The following is an 18,932-nucleotide window of genomic DNA, read 5'->3' as shown; positions in this document are numbered from 1 at the left end:
GGCGCAACACGATAATCTTTTTTATCGTGGCCGCCTCTAATTACCTATTTGACCACGATGACGGGGCAACGCAAAGACACCGTCGCCCGAAACAAGTTTTGTCGTATCCCTCGGATCCACTCTCGGTGCTTTTAGACCCCGCCAGCACCAATCACCTTCCTCGTCAAACTCGTCGATTACGCCGAATTGTTCGACGAGCGAACTCAATAGTGTTAGAAAAATTACTTAATATGCAAGTGTAGTGTTCGCTCACGAAGCCAGCACTGAATTTCTTGACAGATCTTCTCAATGGGTCGTGATCCCGATTCAGTGGCAAATTCAGCGAAGCACTGCTCTTGCTAAGGTAGATGTTAGTAAAGTCTCCCAGGTTACCCGCGGGAGTAGCTGCAATAGTTCCCTAAGTTACCAGCGAATAGGTAGGGAAAAAAAGGATAGGGACCTAAATAGCATCCTTGGGATCGCGGTACGCTCCCAGAATCTACTAAGTGTTGAGTCCGACATAACTGTGTGGCCCTTAGGCGCGGGGACATGTAAGAGGTTCGACACTCAGCCAAAAAAAAATTACATCCACAAAAATATATTTCTGTCTAGTCTGTGCCGAAAATTGTGTTTATATCTGTATCTCTTATCAAAGCAATACATAGATTTCATTTCATTTCATTTGATTTCACTCCGTATTATCATTTTTCATAAAAATAAGAATATAAATTAAAATAAGACATGACTTAAAGGTCTTAGTTACCAGGACATAAAATCCCTTAAAAAATACCTACTTAATACTACTTATGTCAAATGCTGTTTTGCAAATTAGAAATATGTGGATAAAGTTTGTAATAATTTTCGTCTCTTACGTGAATTTTGAGCGTTTAATAGGCATTTGTAAATTAGATCAAAACAAAACGCTATATTCGATAATATGATAGCAAAGATTGCAGGATGGTTTGGTTTGATTAGCGTAATAATCACCGGTTTATTTGGAATTGGAATCTATTTTTCTTTACTGTTGTTTATTGTTTCTTTCATACTCGGGTAAGCTCCCGTTTATTTATCTAAAACGAACGTTTTTTATTTTGGTTGGATCAGTTCATTTTAGTGTTATATCCTAATCAAATATGTTATGAGTTGTGAGAAAAAAACACTGAAGTACATATTGTTATTTTAAGATAATTACTAAGATGTTTTATTATTTGCAGTGTATTGACATTCCTGTATTGCGTTTATGATAACAAAAAAATATTTTCTGTTGATATAGACAGTCCTGATGATCCATTACAATGTAATAATTTCTCTATTACTGTTCCTAAGGTAAGAAAAACGGAGGCTTAACAAACTTTCACAGCTTCTAATTATTTTAAACTTTCATATTTGTTTCACTTATTTCTTTAATCATACTTCAACTATTAATATTGTTTTTTAAGGTTCTAAAAGAGTTTCAAAAAGAGGTACCTTTATTAAAATTTGATAGTAGAATAACAGGAAGCGAAACTGTAGATTCATTTCTAAATGAAATAATTGTAATAATTATAAATGATTATGTTACACCATGGTATGAGATTTTGACAAATGATGATGAGTTCACTAAGCATGCAATAAAACGTTTGGTGCTTGCTACTGGTGCTAATGTAGTTAATAGGTAAGTATAATTTTACTACATTTTATGTTATGTCTATGATTTTAACAAATCAGATTTAGTTTATCATAATGTGTAATTTAACAATATAAATATTTCTAGAAAATTATTACGAATATGGTAAACTTTTAGAAATCGGAAGTACAATAATGTTTTGGTCTTGTCTTAAAATTAAAAGCACAAGCAGTGGAGAATTCTTGTTAATTAGTTATTAGCTATTGCAATTAGAGGATAAGGTCAAAGTGTGTCTTAAGTTGGAATATGAGTTTGCTTCACAGTAAAAATAACTCCCATTAAATTAAAAAATACATTACTGTTGGTCATTAAAAAAATTAGGATTATATTTACACAACATATAACTTTAACCAATATTGAGGTATCTAAAAGTTATAAAGTATATAAAATATTTAAATTATTATACTGTTTTTTTTTTAGTATGCTACAATCACAGTAAATAGTTTAATTAAAATGTGTAAAGTCTTAAACCAATTTCTTGCTAATTTTTTTGAAGAGAAAGCAACTACAATGTAAATAAACGCTTACAAATGAACCATTCATAGCATTGCCCATTAGTAGCCACAGCTATCCCCATCTTTCTGGTACAGTTTGAAAATCTGGTAAATGGTAGAAGTGTTTGTCTTCTGAGTGTGACTGCGCATTGTCATATAGGAGAATCACTTTATGATGTCTGGTCATATTGTGCCTATTTTTCGCATATCACTCAGCTCAACAGTATTGGGTTTGATACTGTTCCCCAGATATGATTCGTTAGGTTCTAACAGCCCACATTAACTTATTGTTGTGTTCTGGTCCCACCAAATACACAGCATAACCTTCACAGCGTGAATATTTGGCTAAGCCAACAACATAGAAATGTGACAGGACAATCCCCAAGATTATTTTCTTTTTAGGTTTCTTTATTGAATCTATTTTTCATTACCCAGTATGAATATGGAAAAAAACCTTTCATTTTTGACCGAAGCAGTTGTTCACAAGCGAAAAAATCTTTTGGCTTTTACTTGTAAGGAAACCAAGTCTCTTGCTTTGATTCATTCCTAATGCATGTAATTCCTTGGAAATGTTTTGGCGAGTAACTCCTAATCCTGAAGCTAGCTAATCTTATGTTATTATTTTAGCGTTTTCGAAGGTCACACATACGGTCGTGAACATTGAAATCACTGTATTTGAAGTGACAGAACCAATCACGACATGTTGTTGTTTTATTCAAAGTTGGTCAGCACTTATTGTTGAAATCATATATTAATGAACAGCGAGAACTTAGTTGCGCTGAACTAATAATTAAATAACAGAGTAGAAAGTGCTGAGATGCTTGCTACTTTAATATTGCTGTATCAAGTCTACATTTTCCAGGATAAAATGTGTGGATTGGATTAATTTGCTCTCAACAAGATTTCCTGAAGAACTAACAACTCATTTGAAGATGTTTAAGCAATCAAGAGTTCGCCTGAAACATGTAGAGTTAATGAATGCCAAAGAATCAGCAAATGATACTGCTAAACTAAGTCCAAAAAGGGATGAGAAGAAAACACACAGAAGGAACAAGAGTGAAACAGATTTATCTTGGTTGCCAGGTAAAAATATCCATCTTATAGGGTATTTAGATACAGTTAATTTATTCTATAGGATTACTACTACTTCCGAGTGGAAGTGGAAGAAGAAAGTAATAAGAGTTTATTACTTTCCAATATAGTGGATAGCGTAAATTTAACAAGTAATTGTTGAGTACACAATCTTAGAGATACCTGGGTTAAGGAGATATTGAAGTTTATAGAAACACTGCAGTCCACCTAGAGACATAAGATTAAGGTCTCACTTTTTTGAAACAATGGCTATCCAATCCATCAATTCAGAATGCTAAATTTGTACACTCCAAATAGGCAGAATAGTGGTCATTGGATTGGGCTTACAAATTACTCTGCTATCAGTGAAACAAAAAATTATTTCATGTATTTTACTGATTTTGTTTTTATTTATTTCAGACTCTCAAATATTTGGTAAATCAAAATTTTATGATAGCTCTGAAAATATTACAGGGAAAACATTAAAAGATATATTTTTTGAACTTGAATGTGCTATAGAAAATAAACAAATGTGTAGAGATGTGTTCTGTGATGATACAGATAAAGAATATGGTAAGAATTTGAGTAAATTAGAATGAAAATCATAGAATAATCCATATTTAAAATAAAAAAAATTTTTGGTTATTTAATTTTTTAGACCAACTTTTGTCTTAGTAGTCATGTCTTGTGTGCAATATTCAGTTTTATTTCATAAATTGTGTCCATTTCATATAACTTGAATGTTTCAGAGCTCCTTTGTGAGGTATCTGAAGCAATATTGTACTTGGTAGCTCCAGAAGAAGCATGGGGATGTCATGCAATGAAGACGATTTTGATTGATCTTTTATCAGCCGTTGTTTTACGCCCCATAATCAGTTTAATGAGTGATCCTGATAATATCAACAGAATGATCATAAAATCTGTATGTAAATTTTACATTTTAAGCTCAGTAATTTTGTCTTTTAATTTTCTCTACTATTACATTAGAATCTGTTACTAATTAAATTATTATTAATGACAGTACATATAATTTGCAGTGTTGCAAAGATTCAATACTTCCATCAGAACTCTTTTTGATAGTCATAAGAAGCTGTGGGGATGCTGAAGAGTTGGACGCAACTTTAGAATTAGTGGAAAAGGATATACAGAAACTAGTAAGTATCGATATAAGTTTCTCGAACGTCTACGCCTGCCCAGATATAGTAGAATAGTTGCATATAGTGGTAACACTGACGACATCAAACTTACATGTGTTTAATATGAACTATTGGAATTTAAACTAATCTCACACCATCTGTTGTGCGGTTGTAACTTTATTTAGACTTTTACTTAATTATCAGAAAAGTATCAATCGACAGACTCAATCCAATTTGTGATACTGTTAAAAGCTGGTTTATCGGAAATAAGTATCATTTTGGAATTATATGTAGCTATTCTATAACTATGACTACATTTTTTAGATTAAGATGTTATAATAATCATTTGTAATTCTAATAAACAAATCAAAAGGTTATACAGGGTGGCCCATAAGTCCTTTGATATGAAAAAAAATTTATTAAAATAAAACTAATTACATTATGAATTAAAATTTTATTTACATAAAAAGCTTAAAAAACGGGAATTATTTTTTGAAAATAACATCTCCTAAATGTAATCCGTTGCGATCACGGCACTCTTGCAAACGACGTCTAAAATTGTCGATGACTGCGCGGCACGTCACTGCTGAAATGCTTGTCATTTCTCTGCGGATGTTTTCTTTTAGGGCCTCAATTGACCGCGGGTTTGTGTCGTATACTTTAGCCTTAAGGTAGCCCCACAAAAAAAAATCCATCGGGGTCAGATCTGGACTACGTGGAGGCCAGGAAATGTCTCCTCTCTTAGAGATAACTTTGCCAGGAAAAAGTTGACGGATAACGGGCATAGCAGTGTTAGAGGTGTGAGAAGTGGCCCCATCCTGTTGAAACCACGTCCTGGCATTAAAGCCTGAAAAGTTTTGCATTTCTGGTATGAAAAACTCTTCGATCATAGCCACATATCGCTCCGACGTAACAGTAACTGCGCGCCCTCTGCCATCCTCAAAGAAGTAAGGCCCTAGGATACCATGGGCTGACATAGCGGCCCAAACAGTCACTTTCGGACTATGTAAGGGCTTCTGATGCTTAAGTTTTGGATTGATGGGGCTCCAATAGCGGCAATTTTGTTTACTAACATGCCCGTTAAGATGGAAATGAGCCTCGTCAGAGAACATCATGTTATTGAAGGAAGTCAACCGATTCAACATTTCATTCGCATAATTTTGTCTTTGAATACCGTCAGTTTCCTTTAATTCTTGAACCAACTGAATTTTGTAAGGGTGCATATGTAAATCTTTCTTCAAAATCCGTTGTAACGATGTCCTGGATACGTTTAATGCTCTGGCGCGCTTACGAGTTGACTGTGTCGGATTTTCGCGAATAGACTGTGTCACTGTGTCTATGTTTTGTTCCGTACGTGACGTCCTTGGGCTACCCAACCGCGGTTTATCTAACGTCGAACCGGTCTCCTCGAACTTAGCAACCCAGTTCTTAATCGTTTGAAGAGTTGGAGTGTCGTCAAAGTTGTGTAAACCTTTGTGTTCTCGAAATTTACGCCGCGCAACGGTTGCCGAATTGTCGTTTTTATAAAACTCGCGCACACAAAACGCACGGTCCGCTCCGGTAAAACGCTCCACCGCGACTAAATTCCCAGAAACCGAAGTTACTCCCCCCGCTTCCCCTGCACCGCTCACGCGCGCCCTGTTCGTTTTATTCAAATTTTACTTTTCAAAGGACTTATGGGCCACCCTGTATTAAGTTATCCTTGTGGATCCAATACGGCTTGCAGGGTGGGGCAGCCGTTGTATTGTAAAAACGAAAACTTGAACTCATGTCTCAAAATGGGCGGCGATATTAACGTGGTTGATGTCTGTGGGCTCCGGTGACCACATCATGAAACATCAACTGGGCCGTGAGCTCGTCCATCCACCTTAGCATTAAACATTTTTTTATTACCCTAAAATAACAATAATGTGAGTATGTCTACCGGCAAGACCGTTGCATGTTAGCATAGCCGTTATTCTATTGGAATGGAGGCTCCAACACCAAGCCTCCAGTTGAGTGGCAATATTCACTCTGTTTTATCAGCGTAACATCCGCCTCGGTCAACCTTTTAGATATAAACAATTGCCTCCAACAAACATACAAAAAACATTGAGTTTTCATTAACGATTTTTAGCATTCTAAAGACAGCGCCGGCGAATGGGAGCTTCAGGATCGTCAGAAATTATCCTCGTTACAGTACGTGACCAGGATCATACAGGCCAGAAGGGCTACGTTAGGTCCTCAAGAAGGTATTTGAAATTTCTACACGTAATAAATACAGCATGTACATTTTGTTACAATGTTGTGATTGTGTTTCATTCATTAAAATTTTCAGGTACTCTGAATAATTTGAATACACAAAAAATGTCCGAGGAAATTGCGAGAACATTGAAGTTTTTGAGAGCAACAGCAGCGTGGAAGTCTAACGCGCAATATTTACTAGAGATAGAGCTCCATGAATCAGGTGATTTTGGAATATGCGAGTTCTTGTATTTTCAGTTCATAGTTGAAGTTTCAATTGTGTAATGTCTAATGTATTGTGTAATGTCTCCGCCAACCCTCAAACTGGAATGCATTGTTACTTCGCGATAGAAATACGCAGAACGGTGGTACCTTCGGATATACAAAATCTCCTACCACAGTTAAAAATAATTCAGAAATTCCTTTTGGTTAATACTGCTACGCGATGGGGCTCGGGATAAATAAAAAAAATTCACCGAAATACAAATTAAAACTTTGTTAACACTGAGAACAGTCAAGGTGCACGTTACAATTCGCAATTCACTTCCTTAGTCTCGTTTCGTGTAGAACTAATTACTAACTGCCTTCATGTCGTCTCTGCAATTATTTTATATTCCATACAACAGGTCTACAATTTTCTAGAGTATTTTCGATAGTATTAGTCGTTTCTATATCTCTCTTTCGCTATTTGACAATAGATGGCGTTACTAGTACCACTTATTTATAACAATATTATAAACGTACAATATATGGCGTGCGTACCGTATCAACACGAGCGTGTTTCGAATATCGAGAGATAATCAGAGGGAAGGCCTCTTTAATGTTATCTTATGCATTTTATTCATTCGTTTTTGCAGACGCTCCGCACACATCGAAAGAGGTCATAGACAACTTACGTTCGTCCGCACTAGAGTTGTGCGATCTGTTTTTATCGCCGAACAAACCGCCGGTCATGGGCGTGCCGGAGAACTGTTATTCGGAACTCGTCCGTAAAATCACGACCGAAGGAGAGGAATTTACGAACAATCCAGTTGTGTGTTTTGACGAGCTGCAGAAATGCGTCTGCGATGCTTTAGAGGTTTGCGTTTTTTTTCCTACCTAATCTGATAGGCTAGAGAGGCTATTTCAGCGTAACCTTAACTAGTAGGTGAGCTCACGGGACTCAAACCTGACGACGTTGCTATCACGAATCCTAACAAGAGCCGTGCCTTGCAGAATCTACCACCGGATCGGAAACGCGACCCACTGAGAAGATCCGGCGAGAAACTAAGTGGGCTGTGTCTGTGGGTTAATTTATTTGCTTATTTACGAGGGCGATGACCGGTGCTTGAGGTACCTAAAAGTACCGTTAATGGATCAGGAGGATCCGAAATGACGTATTTTGGGCGATCGTTTTAGCATGTTTTCGCTCTTTATAGCGATAACGAATCCTTTATAGACCTGATGTAAAAAATAAAAGAGTTTTATGTTAGATTTGACGAAAAGAAAAAATAGTTGATACGCGGATTTTATTCTAGGACGATCCTTCTTGGCAAGCCGATTTTATGATGGAAACTGAGGATGGTACTTACAGAAGTAATAGGTATGATTTTAAAGATTTTGCTTTTCTCTATATATTCTGTTTATTAGCGTAGATGAGGTCTCCGTTGTTGATATTGTAAAATTAATGACGCTGATGTTTTTAATTTAACGACGCACCTTAAGAAATAAGGTTGAAATCACCGTCGATATCTACACCCTTAAATAGATCCGCAATATTACGTTATTTGGACGGTGTTTTCAATCATTCATTGCTTTCTTTCAGTGACCTGAAAACCGATCCAAAATCGGACAGTAAAAAGTATACCGGTAAGTTTTGGATTTTGAATATGATAGTAAACAAGTTTTTTTTTATTCATAAAAAAAATGTATTAAATTTATGTTTCCGATAGAAAAATGCAAGAAAATTGTGAAAACTTGTCTGAGTCACCTACCGAAGCTATTTCTCAAATCGAAATATAAATACGATATGCCGCTTAAGTCATTTACGTTTCCCCGTTCCTTAACTAGAAGATTACAAATGAATAAAAATCACACGTTGCCAAAGTGCAGTGCAATTGGTATCTTAACAGCATATATTTAGAGTTCATAGTCAAATAAAATGAGATGTATTAGACACAATTTAAATTTATTTATTTTTATGTTTTTTGTTATGACTATAGGTTTCTTGCGATGCTATTGCCTGTGTCGGTAGTTTGTTTATAAAAATAGTATATGTCGGTAGTCGGTAGAATGTAGATACAAATAAACATGTCATATACATATATTAGAATTTTGTATCTTAAGCTAGTTGAAATAAAGTAGATTTTGAGTTGATTTTTGATTGATTGATGATGATTTTTGACGTTAATGCCCTAATGTTGATTTTATAGGTGACTTATTACACGTTCCCGGTACAAGACATAACCGTTCAAGGTCTGATATAGTTGGAAATTTGGCTGAAAGGATGAACAATGAGGGTGCAGGTCAATATGAACCCTTTAGGAATAGCATGGTTATAAAGTAGTAGCCTTATGCAGCGGAATGGCTTTTAGTAGATTTTATTTGCAGCACATATGTCCTGGGGCTCGATATGTTTTTGCTTTGTACATATGCTCGGATAATAAACGTTTTGTCTTGCTCGTTCCTCCTGTGTAGGGTCACGTTCGAGCAGGACGGATATATTCGTTTAGATACGGCTTGTAAATTTAGATGTTGTCACTTGTAATTAATTTGTCTATATATTGGTAACTCGGTAATCTTTAGATTCTTAAAGAGCTGTGCTTTAGAAAAATACGTTTATGATTTTCATTGCTATAGGTACTGAATCTTATAAGTCTAAATTTAAATTCACTAATGAAAACCTACTAGGGAGCTTAGCCAGTACATTTTAGTAAAAGTTGTAGCTTATTATCCGCAGTAGAATTTACTTAGTGTGTTATTTTTGTAGCATTCTCAAATCGTAGGACGTGATTAAAATATTCTAATATTATAATGACAGTGATGCGTCTAAAATTATATATATATTTAACATATACAGATATTTATTATAATACGCAATTATGTCGTAAAAATATTTAAATATGACTTAGTATACACAACCGACATATGTCATAATATATTAGTAGGAATGTACGTTGATCGTTAACATATTAAATATTTAAAGTTCATTCACATTAATTTAAACCATAAATTCAGTGAACACGCATTGCTAATGTAGGTCGCGATTCCTTACTTAATATGTTTAGGGTGCTGTGAAGTTAGGTTATTGTTTGATTGTCATCAGCTTTTATACATATGCAAAATTTAATATTATTAATCTGTCTTGAAATGGATAAAAAATTAAATTAAACAAATTCAAATCATTCCAAGGTATGTGTATGTATGTATCTTGCCAGTCTAAAAAGGTTTTTATTTTATTTTAATTAATATATAAATGAATGTTTGTGTGTTTATTTTTAACTTACGTTTTTTTAATATCATTCACCATTCACACATTCGTTCGTCCGAATCGAATGATCTGTACTGTTTCATCTTGGAAAATTGGGAATGTCATTGACATGATACCATCGGTTTGCGATAGATGGCGCGTGAGTCGTTGTTTTCGGTGTGAAAAAGCGAGATTCAGTTATGTTTCAATTCTTCTTCGTAATGTGCCGTATGGAGCTATTCGCAAGTGCTTTTATTGATATTACCATGGATTTTGAATGAGGTTATAGTGTGTTTGTAATGTACTTTATGTGTCATTACAGGACCCTCAAGTTTGACAGCTAACTCCAGCTTGTCGATGTCGCACACGGAAATCAGTAGGAAAGCCAAAAATTTACTATCACCGCTATCGGCTTGTATTATAGAAACAGGTTAGTAAAGGCACATAAAATAATATGTAATGGTAAGGTTGTATTACTCTAATAGATTAGTAATCATCTGAATGAGTTATATAACTCATTTAGATTGAAAGATTGAAATACATTGGATATTCGATGTTTTATCTTACTGTATAGGGTGTACATTACCACAAATTACAAGAAAACAATATTCATTGGCTAAGTCAAATAAAAATTATATTTTATTGCTAATGTTACCTACATGAGAAAAGCTCATGGCTCATTTGGTATTTTCTTTTTTTCTAATCAGAAGTCATTTTTTCTAATCAGAAGGATGGATTGGAAGGATGGACGAGCTTACGGTCCGCTTGGTGTTAAGTGGTTAGGGGAGCTCATAGACATCTACTACGTTAATGCCGACACCTGCATTGAGATATGAGTTCTATGGTCTCATTTTTACAGTACACCGACTGTCTTACACTTCAAACCGAAACGCATTACGGCTTCACGGCAGAAATAGTTAGGGCGGTGGTGCCTACCCGTGGAGACTCACACAAGACATCCAACCACCAGTAAAAAGTGTGCATGGCTACCAAAGCCCATACAAATCGTAATGTGAATTCAGACGTCTTGGGACGCGATGGTGAAGCTTAGGTTCTATTGTATAATGATTGTAAGACCCTTGCATATTGAAGATGTCGAGTGATGTAATACCGTCATTGCGAAAGTCGTTCTTGATAAGTACGCCTCGATACATACACGCCTATTGGATGTATATAGGTACTGAAGAAAAGAATTCGTTTTAATGAAGAAATTCTTTCCCAGCACTAGTACAAGACAAAGGTCGAGCCTTTGGTATATACGCCATAGCCGTTACGAGACTTTCAGATAACGAGGTGTGGCACATATATAGGAGATACAGTGATTTCTATGACCTGCATTGCTCTATTAAAGAAAAGGTGAGTACTTTGAAAAAATAAACCATGGTACGGTATAGGTAGACATTTCTAGAATAATTGATAATGAATTTTATTAACAACAACCGAAAATTTATATTTCAGTGGCCAGAACTTGGGAACGTTCCATTTCCGGCTAAAAAGACGTTTCAGAATACGTCACGAGTAGTTTTGGAGAACAGGAAACGGATACTGAACGGCTACCTTCAGACTCTGGCCAGCCTTTCGAGGGAGGCAAAGTACATGGCGCTGCTGTCGCGGGACTACTTGGGGGGATTCCTCAGTCCGGTCAATCAAACCGAAAAACATAGTAATACGGTGAGCAATGAGAAATATACGAGCTTACGGAGTTTTTTTATTGCTTAGATGGGTGGACGAGCTCACAGCCCACATGGTATTAAGTGGTGTTAAGGTGGAGCCCATAGACATCTACAACGTAAATGCTGCCACCCACCTGGAGATATAAGTTCTAAGGTCTCAGTATAGTTACAACGGCTGCACCCTTCAAACCGAAACGCATTACTGCTTCAGAGCAGAAATAGGCAGGGCGGCGGTGCCTACCCGTGCGGACTCACAAGAGGTCCTACCACCAGTAATTCCGCAAATGATAATTTAGCGGGTTTGATTTTTATTACAAGATTATTTCTTGTGGAAGTCAATCGTGAAGATTTGTTAAGTACGTATTTCATTAGAAAAATCGGTACTCGCTAGCGGGATTCGAACACCGTTGCATCGCAAGATACGAATGCACCGGACGTCTTATCCTTTAGGCCACGACGACTTGCAAATCTGAAAAGTAATCTTAGAAATTTTCACGTTTGCATTAATGACCTAACAATAACTGGTTAAATAGCTTTGTGTTAATGAACCCAGATAAGCAACTAGCGTATTGTGAAAATTTCTAAAATTATAATTTGTATTCAATTTATCGAGTCTTTGATTGTTGTTAATAGATCGATGCGCTTCTCGTGAACCCCCTGAGAGCCGGAATGAGGACATTGAAAAACATGCCGGATCAGTTCGTGAACACTGTCGACGGAGTTATGGACGGTAAACGTATTTCAATGTCTATGGACTATTAAATTCAATTGGACAAACGCACTGGAATTTGATGTATTTTTCTTATAAATTTTTTATAGATTAAGCTGTCTTAAGACAATCAACCGTAGTTTTGAGAAAAACAATTTTTAGGCGGTGCATCCACAATATCAATTGACATGTCTAGTAGATCTTTTTTTTTTTTTTTTTTATTGCCCTTGTAGGCAGACGAGCATACGGCCCACCTGATGGTGAGTGGTTACCGTCGCCCATGGACTTCAGCAATGCCAGGGGCAGAGCCAAGCCGCTGCCTATCGCAAAATCTTGCGATAGGCAAGATAGAGGCAGACCTCTATCTTGAGGCACTCTTCTTCTGAGTCTTCTTGTAGTCATTTGGTTGTCCATTAAATGCTTAGCAAGGTTATTCGGATGGGCTTCGAATCTTACACTGTAGGCTTTAGCTATATGGATTACTTCATTTTTGACTTTAATGATTGACGAATTAATTAAAAAATTAAATAAAAATAATAACGTATTATTCTGCGACTAGGTTTTTTAAAGATTCGATTTAAGTATTTAGGAACAAATAACGTATAAGAGTGTTTATTAATATTTTTACGCGCTGGGGTTCGGGGTAAATAAATGTTCCATCAAAATACAACTTAAAACTGTATTAATCACTTAGAACACTCTCCGAACACTTTAAAATTCTTAATTCACTTCTTCCGCTTCGCTTCAGGTGCTTCCGTTCGGTGTTTCGCTTCGAATAGTTCCGATTACTAACTAACTGCGTGCCATCTCTGCAACGCTTTTATAGTCGATACGATATCCCTAAATTCCTCGAGAACATTCCTCACAAGTCGAGTACCTTCGACGTGTGTTTCCCCTATCTGACAATAGATGACGTTGTACTTCTCGAGCGTTCTAGATGTTACTAGATCCTTCGATATTCGTTCGGCTATTCGACGATAGATGGCGTTACTCCAACCGGCGTAACTATAATAATGACACGGGTAACCTTGTATTTTCTCTTTACATGTCTGTCACTTCTGATCAGTCGTTTGTCTTCCTCATATCTTCCAGGAATCTCAAAGGTCTTCCAAGGAAAGAACACTGAAAATTACTACGACGGCATTAAAACCGGCAACGCAACCGACGGACAAGACGTAAGTGTTTTATTTTAAACTAAACGTAAAGAAAGTTATCATCTCCTATGTACTACTACTATACCAATTTTTTTATTATGAATTTTTTCAGGGATTACACTTCATCTCAACTCATTTCATTTCATGCCATTTGTCATATTAATCAACTTCATTTCATTTTATAATATCATTTTTCATATTAAAATAAGACTTGACCTAAAGGTCTTAGTTACCAGGTCATAAAATCCCTTAAAACCGAATGTGTAGGCGAGCTCACAGGGATCAGCCTGAAATCATTTGTTAGCACTAGCAAATCTACCACCGATTCGGAATCCTGACCCACTGAGAAGATCCGAGGAGAACCTCAGTGGGTTGTGCCACCAAGACATCATCACTGACTCTTGCTTAATTTGTAAATGTACAGGACGGCGATGAAAGCATGGCATTGAAGCTCTTGGAAGAAGTGCTTGGCATCCGAGGGTTGTGGCTCAGGCGTCGACTTCTTGCGCCACTCAGAACCCTCATTGCGGATCGCGTGAACAGGTATTTGGTTTTAACAGAATTAGTCTCTAAATAGTACTCGGCGTGGTGAAGTTGTTATGGACATTTTAGCTTTTGCTTTTAGCTTTTCTTGAAGTCGTCGTGGCCTAAAGGATAAGGCGTCCGGTGCATTCGTATGTAGCGACGCACCGGTGCTCGAATCCCACTGGCAAGTACCACTGAAATACGTTCACGATTGACGGTGAAGGAATAACATTGTGTAGTAAAAATCAAACCCGCAAAATTATAATTTGCGTAATTACTGGTGCCTACCACCAGTTACCACTTAACACCAGGTGGGCTGTGAGCTCGTCCACCTATCTAAGAAATAAATAAATAAATAAAAAACGGCGTGGTGAAGATGTAATGGACAATTTAGCTTTAAATGAACACCCGATTCCTTTGATTGGTCCGCATAAAGTATTGAGTATTAATTTTGCAACTACTGCTGGCGGTTTTATAGTTGAGCTCTGTCACGCCTTCCTCTACGTTAAAGTAATAATTATTTATTTTTATGGGCCTCTCATCTGCGGCTTAAAATAACCGAATGTGTCCGTTAAATTCTAGTATTTGAAATAGGACGAACCTTGTGGGCGACCCCATAGCCCCTAGTGTTAAGTGGTTATTGGAGCCCATAGACATCTACAAAGTAAATACCGCCACCTACCTTGAGATATGAGTTCTATGGTCTCAGTATAGTTATAACGGTTGCCCCACCCTTAAAACCGAAACGCATTACTGCTTCACGGCAGAAATAAGCAGGGATTTCGACCTCATTCATGTCTCAAGTTAGGTGGCGGCATTCCTCTTGTGACGTCTACGAGCTCTGTTGAGCACATGACATCAGTTGGGCTGTGATATCGTTCAACTTTAAAAAAAAAACTGTCATCGCGGTCATTGACTCCGAATACAGTTTGATATAGATTGCGGGCTGACTAAATTTACATTTATAACTTGGAATTATTCACATTATATATTTTTGTTTATTATTTGACAGGAAAGTTTTAGAACTCGTATCGTCGTTGACGTCACCTCGCAACGTGGTTCAGTATTTGAAAACGTTCAAGTGAGTTTTGTTCCGAATAAGTAAATTGTTTTTAATTTTTTATTATGCAAGTTATCCTTAGACAGTTAATGAGACAGGAAAACCAACTATTCAGTGCAAGAAAAAAAAAGTCTATCAAGTAATAACACCGGATTTGAGCTCATTCATTAAATTCAAACTAGCCGGCGTCTGCATGTTATGTACTAATTTTTTTCAATATTTTTTAACGAAATCTCTAATATTATGTGTATATTTATACTTTGATCTATAATAATTAGGATAGTAGAAAATATAAAACATACAAATAAATAAATGAATACCCTAAACACAAAAAACACTTTCGAAAAAAATTTGCAATTGCTACACTTTCATCAGTAAATTTCAACACATTTTAGGCAGATCTGAACTCTATTACAGGTGAAAAAAAATTTTTTTGAAATGTATATAATTATGCATAGATCTGCGCTCCGGTAGACTACTGCAATTTATTTTAGAGCGTTGATCTACGTTCTGACATACCAGAGGTTAATTGAGCTCATGTCGATGCTATAAAAACAGTATCAGTAGTATTGTAATACGACTCTCCCACACTGAATCTTAAGGCATAATTTAATTTATTTTGAGCAGTGGTAAAATTCAAAGCCCCTAAAAATCGAATCACTCGATGCCATGCCTTATTCTTATTCGTTAGTTTTTTTCTTTCTCCTACCTAAGCTGATATCCTTGAGAGGCTATTTCAGCGTAACCATAACTAGTAGGTGAGCTCACGGGGCTCGAACCGGAGTGATCATTAGTGATTTCTTGTTAACGTTCGATCAAAAGGTATTTGACTTAATTGTTCAATTCAACATTTCCAGGCAATGGTTAACTAGCCGACACAGCGCCAGTTACAGCGAAAGGGATGCGGCGACCAAAGCGAGAACGAGGGTTGCCGCTAAAGTCGCACTGCTCTCGGCCTGCTCTGGTAAGGTCGTCGATATTAGCACGTATCTATTAACTAATAATACAAAGCTGCAACGAAAAAGATAGAATAAAAAGAAAAGTCAACGAAATATACATTGTTAAGGTTAACTCAAAAATTACTGAAAAGTTCTGAGGCTAACGTACATATAAAAAAGTGCAGTTGACTTCAGAACCTCCTTATTTTTGTTAATTTTGAGTTCTTGATATTGGTGGTTTGTGTGTTCATGTAAAAGTATTTGAATCTTTTTTTTTATTGGGTGACCTCACAATATTCGATTTCAGATGATCTCAAACATATAGTCGGTACTGATTCAGCTCGAAGAGGTCTCCTCACAGTATTCGATTTATTCCAAATAGAAGAAATCAACAGACGCTTAATATTCGTTTTGTTGGAAGGTAAGCCGTTAATAAGTTAATTATCCTGTTGCATTGGTATATTCAGAACGACTCAAATAAATGAATATGCCATAAGATCTTCATATAAATTAGTTGGTCAATAAAAAACCTATTGTAGTTATTATTTACAGCCTTTTGTAGTGTTAAAAATATTTATTGTAGTATAAATATTATCATAACTAGCTTGAAACAGCGGCCTTAGAAACAAAGCGATCAACAAAAACAAAATTAAACAGTAAAAAAAAAATTTTTTTATTATAATTTTATGTTAGATAGAGAATTTACATTATAGTTAGTAATAACGTCAAAGCTTACGTGTGACATAGTAGCACTCACTCTGTGCGAAGATGCCTAAGTACGCCGTCTCAATTCCAAATGTTATTTTTTAAATTACATTAATTAAATCATGGCATAAATCAGTTTTAAAACTTTTTAGGCATTTTTTTTATTGCTTAGATGGGTGGACGAGCTTACAGCCCATCTGGTATTAATTGGTTACTGGAGCCCATAGACATCAGATGCGCCACCCACCTTGAGATATAAGTTCTAACATATCAGTATAGTTACAACGGCTGCCCCACCCTTCAAACCGAAACGCATTACTGCTTCACGGCATAAGTAGGCAGGGCATACCTTATTTATTAATCGTTTATTACATATTTTCAGTAACCTTAACCAATCTCTTTCCCGACAACAACATACAAGGTCTGTTCAAGAAACTTTACACGAATTCTCCTAGAGTATCAGCGCCGAAGAAGAATTCTGTTATATGAAAAATACTCAACGTTTTGTGTTCTGATTCGATTCAGATTTGGACTATTTAACGGTTGAATTGGTATGAAAAGTAAAAAAAAAAAGATTATAAATAAAAAAGGACACCCTTTATGCAAATGTAGTCAGATAGAATATACAGGGTGTGGAAACGGCATTCCCGAAATCGAAACGCGATTAAATGAAAAACTTAAGGTGAAGGGACAACAATATTATTTTACTACACAATGCATAGTTACTTTTTTAGTCAGTTCATAAATAAATAAATAATAAATATTTACTGACAATCACGCCACGTTAACTGGTCCCGTGGTAAGTTCGTAAAGAACTTGTGTTACAGGTACCAGATAACGGAAATAAATGTAAGATTTTTATTATACACATACACATATTTAATATACATCCATAACCCTGGAAAAGACATTTTATGTTTATCATACAAATATATTCCCTTGGCGGGATTCGAACCCGCGACCCCCTTGTGTAATGATCATGTTACCACACCACTATACCAGACGGTCGTTAAGATAAGACTCACATATAGCCCGCAATGTAACATGCATCCCGTGATCACAGATTCCGCGCGTCACCTGATCTTATATTATATTGAGTGTAATATAAAACATAATTACATAATCCTTTGTATTCGTTTTAATGAATATTTCCTATACACTCTGTATAAACCTTCTTTAATAATTAAATCGTTATTTCTTGGAAAATTTGAAGTATTTTCAGCATCTCAAAATAATAACTCAATACACGAATCCGAATGGAGACAATGAATCATCAATGCTTATCTCTATATAAAAGATAAAAATGTTTTAATAAAATAAATTATGTTTAATACGTATGCCTATTATATATTAACTATTTAGGAGGTTAAAAAAATATACAAAGTATGAACAACTTGAGAGAGTGACCTGAAATTCCTTCCGGTGATTTATTCATAAACGAATGAAAATAACAAATAAATATAATTAAATGCTTATCATAAATATACAAAATATAAAAATGTGATTGAATTTTGATAATTTATGAAAATTTCATTGTGCCAAAGAGGCAAGTGTAACTTGTGAATCGTGATATTAAATAATATTTAAAGAAATATGCAGCTACGTATTGTGGTTCAAGCCACGAAAAACCTGAAAAACTTTTAATGAATAGAAACCACTGTGGAAGCAAAACATAAATATATTATGTAAATAAATAATGTCTAAAAATAAAATATAAAAAAGTATTTTAATTAGTAAAATTTACATCCGTCGCATTTTTAAAAATAAAAATGAATTAAATATGTAATAGTTTTATTTAAATGTCCTCAAGGGTCATAATACATTGTTTGTTGTGCTATATTTAAAAACGAGAAATGCGCCTGGCATCAAGTTAAATGTGTTTACAATAAACGAACACATTTGAACAAAATATATTTTGTTGTTAAGAGATTTACAATGTATGTGCCTTTTGTAGTTAATGATATTCTCGAGCACTTTATTATTAACTGATTAACTGCTATAATGGGATCTGGGACTTAGAAAATTAATCAAATACGCCAATAGAATATTAAGCCTTCGTCAAACAGAACGCGTAATTAGCGAGCGTCAGAGCGCTACGCTATGACGCCGAGATGTGTTGTACTACTGTGGTAACATACCGTCACACAGAGC

The 18,932-nt window shown here is 35.7% G+C and overlaps 1 protein-coding gene across 3 annotated transcripts; it reads left to right on the top strand.

Moving 5' to 3' along the window:
- The first annotated feature begins 769 nt into the window (after positions 1-769).
- On the top strand, positions 770-18,555 carry LOC114243183 (sorting nexin-13). 3 transcript variants are annotated; one of them, XM_089730420.1, is made up of 24 exons: positions 770-1,029; positions 1,194-1,305; positions 1,419-1,633; positions 3,002-3,222; positions 3,631-3,783; positions 3,960-4,132; positions 4,248-4,364; positions 6,463-6,577; positions 6,664-6,792; positions 7,427-7,647; positions 8,087-8,151; positions 8,374-8,417; positions 8,501-8,668; positions 8,981-9,073; positions 10,340-10,447; positions 11,240-11,373; positions 11,476-11,688; positions 12,324-12,420; positions 13,492-13,574; positions 13,978-14,096; positions 15,091-15,159; positions 15,996-16,102; positions 16,384-16,497; positions 17,164-17,403. In XM_089730420.1, exons 1-24 carry the CDS (start codon positions 917-919, stop codon positions 17,268-17,270), a joined length of 3,090 nt encoding a protein of 1,029 aa, XP_089586546.1. In that variant the 5' UTR covers positions 770-916; the 3' UTR covers positions 17,271-17,403. The 3 variants fall into 3 exon arrangements, with proteins under 3 accessions (XP_089586546.1, XP_028030380.2, XP_028030381.2); XM_028174579.2 differs by lacking the exon at positions 8,501-8,668 and having other exon boundaries at positions 17,164-17,401; XM_028174580.2 differs by lacking the exons at positions 8,501-8,668; positions 8,981-9,073 and having other exon boundaries at positions 17,164-18,555.
- The last annotated feature ends 377 nt before the right edge of the window (positions 18,556-18,932 follow it).

This window comes from Bombyx mandarina, chromosome 10, assembly GCF_030267445.1.
Source record: "Bombyx mandarina strain Sakado chromosome 10, ASM3026744v2".
Classification (NCBI taxonomy): Eukaryota; Metazoa; Arthropoda; class Insecta; order Lepidoptera; family Bombycidae; genus Bombyx; species Bombyx mandarina.
This window is presented reverse-complemented; position numbering and strand designations above follow the sequence as displayed.